Source organism: Rhinolophus hipposideros (genome assembly GCF_964194185.1).
Source record: "Rhinolophus hipposideros genome assembly, chromosome: 19".
NCBI classification, from domain to species: domain Eukaryota; kingdom Metazoa; phylum Chordata; class Mammalia; order Chiroptera; family Rhinolophidae; genus Rhinolophus; species Rhinolophus hipposideros.
In genome coordinates this window covers 24,858,957-24,868,141 of record NC_138065.1, presented here as the reverse complement: position 1 = coordinate 24,868,141, position 9,185 = coordinate 24,858,957, and the positions used below count along the sequence as shown (strand labels likewise).

Sequence of the window (9,185 nt, the reverse complement as noted above, 5' to 3'; positions counted from 1 at the left end):
TCCACTGGTGGGGGCCCAGGAGCTGGCAGGGAAGGACTGAATTGAGCACCGGTGGTGCGAGAGCTGGAGGTTTTGGGACCATTGTTTCCCGTGTGGAGCTTACACACAAGTGGTGTACAGGAGGGGGGCATTTTTTCAAGCTTAAGCCCTTTCACAGAGGGTCAGGTTCAGGACTGCAATGGGCTGGTGGAATTGAGGCAGGCGTGTGCATGTTTATGAGCGCATGCTGCCTTGGGTCCCGGCTCTGCACACAACTAGTTAGGGAGAGGCCTGAATGTCGGGTGCGCTCGGGCTCTGAAAGGCTACTGATTGAGACATGGGTACATGTGCACGCTGCCTTAGGTCCCAGCTCTGCCCACGGCTTGTGCCATGCCAGGGTGGTGACTGACTGTCGGGCTGCTCTGCCTGCCCCTCGGGCTGTTGACTGGGACAGGTAGAGACTAAGAGTTTTCCCAAGAGTGTTGGGTGGGGAACTGCTCGAAGGCAAGATCTGGCCAAGTTATTTGTGGCGCATTTGTGCAGGCTGGTTGCCAGTGCAGGAGCCCACGCTGCTCAGTCTTGGTGGGGGCCACTGACCATACCCCCGTGGTGGGGGGTCTGCCCTGTCCACCTAGAGCTGCGTTGCCAGGGGCACCCTGAGCCCCTTGTGCCTGGCCGCCACCTCCACAGGAGATAGAGGGTTTTCACAGCAGCAGACAGCCCACAGCAACCTGTGGGGATTTTGGGTGGTGAGTACGCCCCCAGAGCCCATGGCATCCAATTGCAGATGCCAGAGAGTTCACTGCAAACCTGAGAGGGAGGCCAGAGTCACCCAGAAATTCTCTATTGCTGAGCAAGTGGCCTGCAGATTAAAGTGGGCAGAGAGCCTTTTTTCTTTATTTTGCTGCTGCTGCTGCTGCTGTTGTTGTTGTTGTTGTTGTTGTTTTTATTTTTTTTTTCTTTTGGTCCTCTTTTATCTTTCTGCCCCCTCTTTTTTTTGTATTATTAATACCATTTCCCCCTTTTTCTGTTTATCCTGTTTTTACTTTTCTTTCTCTTTCCTCTTTTCTGTTCCTATTTCTTCTTTTTCTTTTGTCTGTTTTCTTTTTGTTGTTGTTTCCTGAGTTTGTTTATCTTGTCATTGCTTTGGTTACTGTTTTTTCATCTTGTTCTGCTGTTTTTGTCTCTTTTATATATTTTTGTTTCTCCTGTCTGAGCTTTATTTATCAAGTTTTGTGGGGGTGTATTTGTTTTTTGGTGTTATTGGTTTGCCCTGCTTTGTTTTTGTTTTGCAAAAACAAGTGCTAGGACGAGGGCCTAGCACTGATCCAGGAGCTGAGATTACACTGAATTTGTAGAAACCACTGACTACAACCATTACCCACCTCTAACACCACCTCGCCCACCTACAGCTGCATTTTCAGGGGGCACTCTGGGTGCCTGGGTGACTGAAACCACCCCCACAAACTGTGGAAAAGTTTTTTTACAATAGCAGATGGTCCACAGAGCACTGGGGTCATCTTTGTGATGTTCAGTGACCCCAAACTTGCACCGCAACTCTTAGGAATTTGTGAAATTGAGGTGGAGGCTGTCTATAGTGTCCTCAGGATGCTGTACAAAGGGATCACAGGTCAGATATTTGTGTAAGATCTGGATCTACATTAACATCCTACAAAACCACCAATCACATCTTGTAACTCACTTGAACTCCATCCTGCCCAGCTAGTGCCATATCGCTGACAGCACCCTCAACACCTGGTCAAATAGCTAGACACATGCTCCTAAAAAGTCTCTTTCAATAATTGGGACTTACAGGCAACTGTAAGGTGGCAACAGGCCTAGGGAGCTCTGGGCCTTTTGCTAAACTGCCTCAGGACCAATATTGGTGGCAGCCAGCTCCAATTCACAGAGAGACCACCCCCACATGACTCCAGGTCCAGCACGGAAAGCATCAAATGGCATACAGCTTTGAGATACCTACCAGGAAGCCATGGGCTGGTAACAGGCAGGGCTGAAACAGCCCTGAGTGGGAGTCCCACCCAAGAGACACCAGAACCAATATACCCAGAGGCCAGTGACAGACCAAACTAGAGTATTACCTGGTTGAACCTACAAGTGGCACTCTCAAAGGAAATTTTCCACAGACACAAGAGCCCTCAGGGGCCAAGCCTCCTTTGAGGGGGTCAACCTCCACACAGCAACTTATGCACTGTGAGCAGAGCTAATTCTCCCAACTAATCAGCCAGGGAGGAGGGTCAGTCCCATCCCCAGACAAGCAATTAAAAATCAACTACAAGAGCGACACCTCTGGAAAACACGGGATAGGAGAATAGGGAGACTGTGCAATCTGAATATAAAAGACACATACTACATAAGACCATCTAGCAACAACTGAGAGACATAGGTGATCTATCTAACATTGAAGCAATAATAGAGCAACAGCTAGAATGAGGAAACAAAGAAACATTTCCCAAATTAAAGATCAGAAGAAACCTCTAGAAATGGAACTAAATGAAACAGAGGTATCCAACCTATCAGAGACACCATTTAGAACACTGATGATAAGAATATTTAAGGAACTTAGTAAGGACATAAAGAAGCATAGAGAAATCATAACAAACAACCAGTTAGAACTAAAGAATACAATAACTGAAATGAAAAACACACTGAAAGGAATCACCAGTAGATTAGATAAAGTAGAGAAGCAGATCAGTGATTTAGAAGACAAGAGAGCAGAAATCATCCAATCTGAACAACAAAAAGAAAAAAGAACAAAAAACAATGAAAATAGTTTAAGAGACCTGTGGGACAACATCAAGTACAACAACATTCACATCACAGTAATACCAGAAGGAGAAGAGAAGGAACAAGAGATTGAGAACATATTTGAAGAAATAATGACTGAAAACTTCCCCACCCTGGCAAAGGAAATCTACATACCAGCCTAGGAAGTGCAGAGAGTTCCAAATAAGATGAACTCAAACAGGCCCACATCAAGACACATTATAATTAAAATGGCAAAGGTTAAACAAAGAAAGAATCCTAAAAGCAGCAAGAAAAAGACAGTGGGTTACATACAAGGGAACTCCTATAAGACTATCAGCTGACTTTTCTGCAGAAACTCTGCAGGCCAAAAGGGAGTGGCAGGAAGTACTCAAAATGATGAAAAACAAAGGCCTACAACCAAGATTACTCTATCTAGCAAGGCTATCATTTAAAATTGAAGGAGAGATAAAGAGCTTCAGAAAAGAATAAGCTAAAGGAATTCATTACCACCAAACCAGAATTGCAGGAAATGTTAAAAGGGCTTTTCTAAACAGAAGGGGAAAACAAACTGTCAAAGGAAGACCAGAAATACAAATAACAAATGGCAATAAATATGTATCTATCAATAATCACTTTAAATGTGAATGGGCTACATGCTCCAATCAAAAGACATAGAGTGGCTGAGTGGATAAGAAAACAGTACCCATGCATATACTGTTTACAAGAGACTCATCTCAGATCAAAAGACACACATAGTCTGAAAGTAAAGGGATGGAATAAGATATTTCATGCTAATGGAAATGAGAAAAAACCTGTGGTAACAGTATTTATTTCGGACAAAATAGACTTTAAAATGAAGACTACACTAAAAGACCAAAAAGGGCACTACATAATTATAAAGGGATCGATCCAGAGAGGACAAAATTTCTTTGGTTTTGAGGACAAAAACCCTAGTAAACATCTATGCACCCAACATAGGATCTTCTAAATATATAAAACAGTTTATAACTGACATAAAGTCAGAGATCAACAGTAGCACTATTGTAGTAGGGGACTTTAACATCCCATTGTCACCAATGGACAGATCCGCTAGACAGAAAATCAAGACGGAAACAGTGGCCTTAATTGACACTTTAGACCAGTTGGATTTAACCGATATTTTTAGAGCATTTCACCCCAAAGCAGCAGAATATACATTTTTTACAAGTGCACATGGAACATTTTCCAAGATGGACTACATGCTATGCCACAAAACAAGCCTAAATAAATTTAAGATGATTGAAATCATATCACGTGTCTTCTCTGATCACAATGCTATGAAACTAGAAATCAAAATTATAAGAAGAAATCCTGAAAACCTACAAATACATGGAGGCTGAATAACATGTTACTAAATAGCGAGTGGGTCAATAATGAGATCAGGGAAGAAATGAAAAAATACCTCAAAAAAAAAAGAAAATGAAAACACAACTACCCAAATCTATGGATGCAGTGAACGCAGTCCTAAGAGGTAAACTCATAGCAATGCAGGCCTATCTCAAGAAATAAGAAAAGTCACTAATCAACAGGCCATCTTTACACCTAAGGGAACTGGAAAAAAGAAGAGCAGAACAAGCCCAAAGAGAGTACAAGGAAGGAAATAATAAAGATCAGAGCAAAAATACATGAAATAGAGACCAAAAAAAAAAAAAAAAAAAAAAGCAGAAGATCAATGAAACCAAGAGCCGATTTTTTGAAAAGATAAACAAAATTGAAAACCCTTAGCCAGACTCACCAAGAAAAAGAGAGGACCCAAATTAATAAAATCAGAAATGAAAGAGAAGAACTGACAACAGATATCATAGAAATACAGAAAATTTTAACAAAATTCTATGAGCAACTATATGCCAACAAATTAGACAATCTGGAAGAAATGGATAAATTTCTAGAAGTATACAGTCTTCCAAGACTGAAACAAGAAGAAACAGAAACTCTGAACAGACTGATTACTACCAATGAAATTGAATCAGTAATTAACAAGCTCCCAACAAGCAAAAGTCCTGGACCAGATGGCTTCACAGGTGAATTTTATGAAACATTCAATAAAGAATTAATACCTATTCTCTTCAAACTATTCCAAAAAAAATCCAGAAAGAGGGAAGGCTCCCAACCACATTTTACGAGGCCACTATTACTCTGATTCCAAAACCAAAGACATTACCAAAAAAGAAAAATACTGGCCAATATCCCTAATGAACATAGACACAAAAATCCTCAACAAAATACTGGCAAACCGGATTCAGCAACACATTAAAAAGATCATACACCAAGATCAACTGGGATTCATTACTGGTATGCAAGGCTGATTCAATATCTGCAAATCAATTAACGTGATACACCACATTAACAAAATGAAAACTAAAAATCACTAAAAATCAAAAAGCATTTTACAAAATACAGCAGCCATTTATAATAAAACGTCTTAGCAAAGTGAGAATAGAAGGAGCATATCTCAACATAATAAAGGCCATATATGATAAACCCACAGCTAACACCTTACACAATAGGGAAAGGCTAAAACCTTTACCCTTAAGATCAGGAAAAAGACAAGGCTGCTCACTTTTACCACTTTTATTCAGCATAGTTCTGGAAGTTCTAAGATGGACTACATGCTAGGCCACAGCAATTAGACAAGAAAAAGAAATAAAAGGTATCCAAATTGGAAAGGGGGAAGTAAAATTGTCATTGTTTGCAGATGACATGATACTATATGTAGAGAACCCCAAAGACTCCACCAAAAAACTAGAACTTAGTTTTTTAACAAATTTAGTAAAGTAGCCGGATATAACATTAATATTCAGAAATCAGTTGCATTTGTATACACCAATAATAAACTATCAGAAGGAGAAATCAAGAAATCAATCACATTTACAATTGCTTTGAAAACATTAAAATACCTAGGAATAAATTTAACCAAAGAATTAAAAGACCTGTACTCAGAAAATTATGACACTGAAGAGAGAAATCAAAGAAGATACAAATAAATGGAAAGACATATCATGTTCATGGATAGGAAGAATTAATATAGTTAAAATGTCATATTACGTAAGGTAATATATAGATTCAATGCAATTCCTATCAAACTACCAATGACATTTTTCTCAAAAATAGAACATATAATTCAAAATTTATATGGAACCATAAAAGACCCTGAATAGCCATGGCAATCTTGAGAAATAAGAACAAAGTGGGAGGTATCACATTACCCAACATAAAATCATACTACAAGCCTATAGTAATCAAAACAGTATGGTACTGGCATAAAAACAGACACATAGATCAATGGAACATAATAGACAGCCCAGAAATAAATCAATTCATATATGGTCATATTACAAGGGAAGCAAGAATTTAAATTGGGGTAAAGACAGTCTATTTAATAAATGGTGCTGGGAATAATGGACTAACACATGCAAAAAAAAATGAAACTGCACCATCTCCTTACGCCATATATGAGAATAAATTCAAAATGGATTAAAGACTGAATGTAAGACCCGAAATTATAAAACTCCTAGAAGAAAATATAGGGAGTAAATTTGCAGATGTTACTCTGAGTAATATTTTTACTGATATATCCTCTCAGGCAAGGAAAGTAAAAGAAAAAATAAACATATAGGATTACATCAAATTTAAGTTTTTTCGCAGCAAAGGAAACCATCAGTAAAACAAAAAGGCAGCCTACTGAATGGGAGAAGATAATTGTCAATGATACATCTGATAAGCGGTTAATATCCAAAATTTATTAAAAAACTCATTCAGCTCAACACCAAAAAGACAAGCAACCCAATTAAAAAATGGGCAGAGGACATGAAGAAACATTTCTCTAAAGAGAACATTCAGATGGCCAACAGACATGAAAAAATGCTCAGCCTCACTAATCATAAGAGAAATGCGAATAAAAATCACAATGAGAGGGAGGTTTTAGTTTGTTCTGCCTTGCGGCAGCCGCCCCCTTCCACACGGTCACGCTGAGCTAGTGCTCAGACCTGGAATCGGGCTGCAGCCTCCGCTGCGCCCGCTGCCTCCCGCCGCTTCCCGCCGCCTCCCGACCATGGACCCCCACAAAGTGAGTGAGCTTCAGGCCTTCATGAAAATGTGTAAGCAGGACCCCAGCGTTCTGCATACTGAAGAAATGCGCTTCCTGAGGGAGTGGGTGGAGAGCATGGGCGGTAAAATACCACCTGCTATTCATAAAACTAAATCAGAAGAAAATATCAAGGAAGAAAAAGCGGATAGTAGGAAGGCGGAGGAAAACATTGTAAGAGTAGGTTAGCATAAGAAAGGAAGCCATTTTCTGGATGACCTTAACAGGGTGTGGACCAGATGTCCTGTTTGAAAAGAGCTTATCTTGTTAACTGCCGACTGGGTGGGGTACAAGCTAGCTTATCTTGTCAAACCCCCAGAATGTGGTACAAGCCCATGATATGTATACTCTTTGAAGCTATGGAAAATTACTGGATGCTTTAAAAATGCTATATAAACCCTTGGCTTTGAGTGCTCGGGGTCCTTGTTGAAACCCGCTGCGTCGGGCAGATACTCGGACCCCAGCTAGCTGGAAATAAACCTCGCTGTGTGACTTGCAGTATCGCGTGTGTCCTCTGTCCAATTGAGGGGTGGTCGATTCTAGACCTTAACAACATAAAGACAGATGAACCATCAAGTGAGGAAAGTGATCTAGAAATTGACAGTGAAGGTGTGATTGAACCAGACACTGATGCACCTCAAGAAATGGGAGATGAAAATGTAGATATAACCGAGGAGATGATGGATCAGGCAAATAGTAAAAAAGGGGCTGCCATTGATGCCCTAAATGATGGTGACCTACAGAGAGCCACTGACTTGTTCACAGATGCCATCAAGCTGAATCCTCGCTTGGCCATTCTGTATGCTAAGAGAGCCAGTGTCTTCATCAAATTACAGAAGCCAAATGCTGCCATCCGGGACTGTGACAGAGCTATTGAAATAAACCCTGATTCAGCTCAGCCATACAAGTGGCGAGGGAAAGCACACAGACTTCTGGGCCATTGGGAAGAAGCAGCCCACGATCTTGCCCTTGCATATAAATTGGATTATGACGACGATGCTAGTGCAATGCTGAAAGAAGTTCAACCAAGGGCTCAGAAAATTGCAGAACATCAGAGAAAGTATGAGCGGAAATGTGAAGAGCGAGAGATCAAAGAAAGAATGGAAAGGGTTAAGAAGGCTCGGGAAGAACGTGAGAGAGCCCAGAGGGAGGAAGAAGCCAGACGACAATCAGGAGCTCAGTATGGCTCTTTTCCAGGTGGCTTTCCTGGGGGAATGCCTGGTAATTTTCCTGGAGGAATGCCTGGAATGGGAGGAGGCATGCCTGGAATATCAGGAATGCCGGGGCTCAGTAAAATTCTTAGTGATCCAGAGGTTCTTGCAGCCATGCAGGATCCAGAAGTTATGGTGGCCTTCCAGGATGTGGCCCAGAACCCGGCAAATATGTCAAAATATCAGAGCAACCCAAAGGTTATAAATCTCATCAGTAAATTGTCAGCCAAATTTGGAGGTCAAGCATAATGCCCTTCTGACAAATAAAGCCCTTGCTGAACGAAAAGCAACGTAGATCACCCAGTGGATGTCTCAATATCACAAACCAGTGTACCTCTGACCTTCTCATGAAGAAAGCTGGGGTGCTTTGAAGAGAATCCGTACCCCTCTGCCCCAAATGCAGCTGTAACATTTTACAGTGCTTTGCCATAGGGTATTTGTTCAGATAATGTTTTCCTACTAGAAATTACAAACTTCAAACACTTTTAAACCTTGAAAATATTTAAAAATGAATTAAAAGGGTATGTAAACCCTAAAAAAAAAAAAATCACAATGAGATACCACCTAACTCTAGTCAGAATGGCTAGCATCAATAAATCAACAAACAAGTGCTGACGAGGTTGTAAAGGGAACCCTGTTACACTGTTGGTGGGATTGCAGATTGGTACAGGCACTATGGAAATCAGTATGGAGGTATCTCAAAAAATTGGAAAGGGCACTACCATATGACCCAACAATTCTACTCCTAGGTATCTATCTGGAGAAATACATAACTCTAATTTAAAAAAATGTATGCACCCCAATGCTTATTGCAGCACTATACACAATAGCCAAGACATGGAAACAACCGAAATGCCCATCGGTAGATGACTGGATTAAGAAACTGTGGTACATTTATACAATGGAGTATTATTCGGCCATAAAGAAAAATGAAATATTACCATTTGCAATGATATGGATGGACCTAGAGAACACTATGCTAGGTGAAATAAGTCAGACGGAGAAAGGCAAATACCATATGATCTCACTTATATGTGGAATGTAAAGATCTGAATAAATGAACAAAGTAAACAGTCTCAGATATAGAGGAAAACTAATGGTTGCTA

At 40.6% G+C, this 9,185-nt stretch overlaps 1 protein-coding gene across 3 annotated transcripts; it reads left to right on the top strand.

The window, feature by feature from the left end:
* Positions 1-6,835: 6,835 nt before the first annotated feature.
* Positions 6,836-8,328, top strand: LOC308487165 (hsc70-interacting protein-like; the record flags this gene model as incomplete). Of its 3 annotated transcripts, none has more annotated exons than XM_081025162.1 (2): positions 6,836-7,019; positions 7,433-8,328. In XM_081025162.1, the coding sequence occupies 2 exons, from the start codon at positions 6,836-6,838 to the stop codon at positions 8,326-8,328; spliced, it is 1,080 nt and encodes a 359-aa protein (XP_080881288.1). The 3 variants fall into 3 exon arrangements, with proteins under 3 accessions (XP_080881288.1, XP_080881287.1, XP_080881286.1); XM_081025161.1 differs by having other exon boundaries at positions 7,412-8,328; XM_081025160.1 differs by having other exon boundaries at positions 6,836-7,048; positions 7,429-8,328.
* Positions 8,329-9,185: the final 857 nt, after the last annotated feature.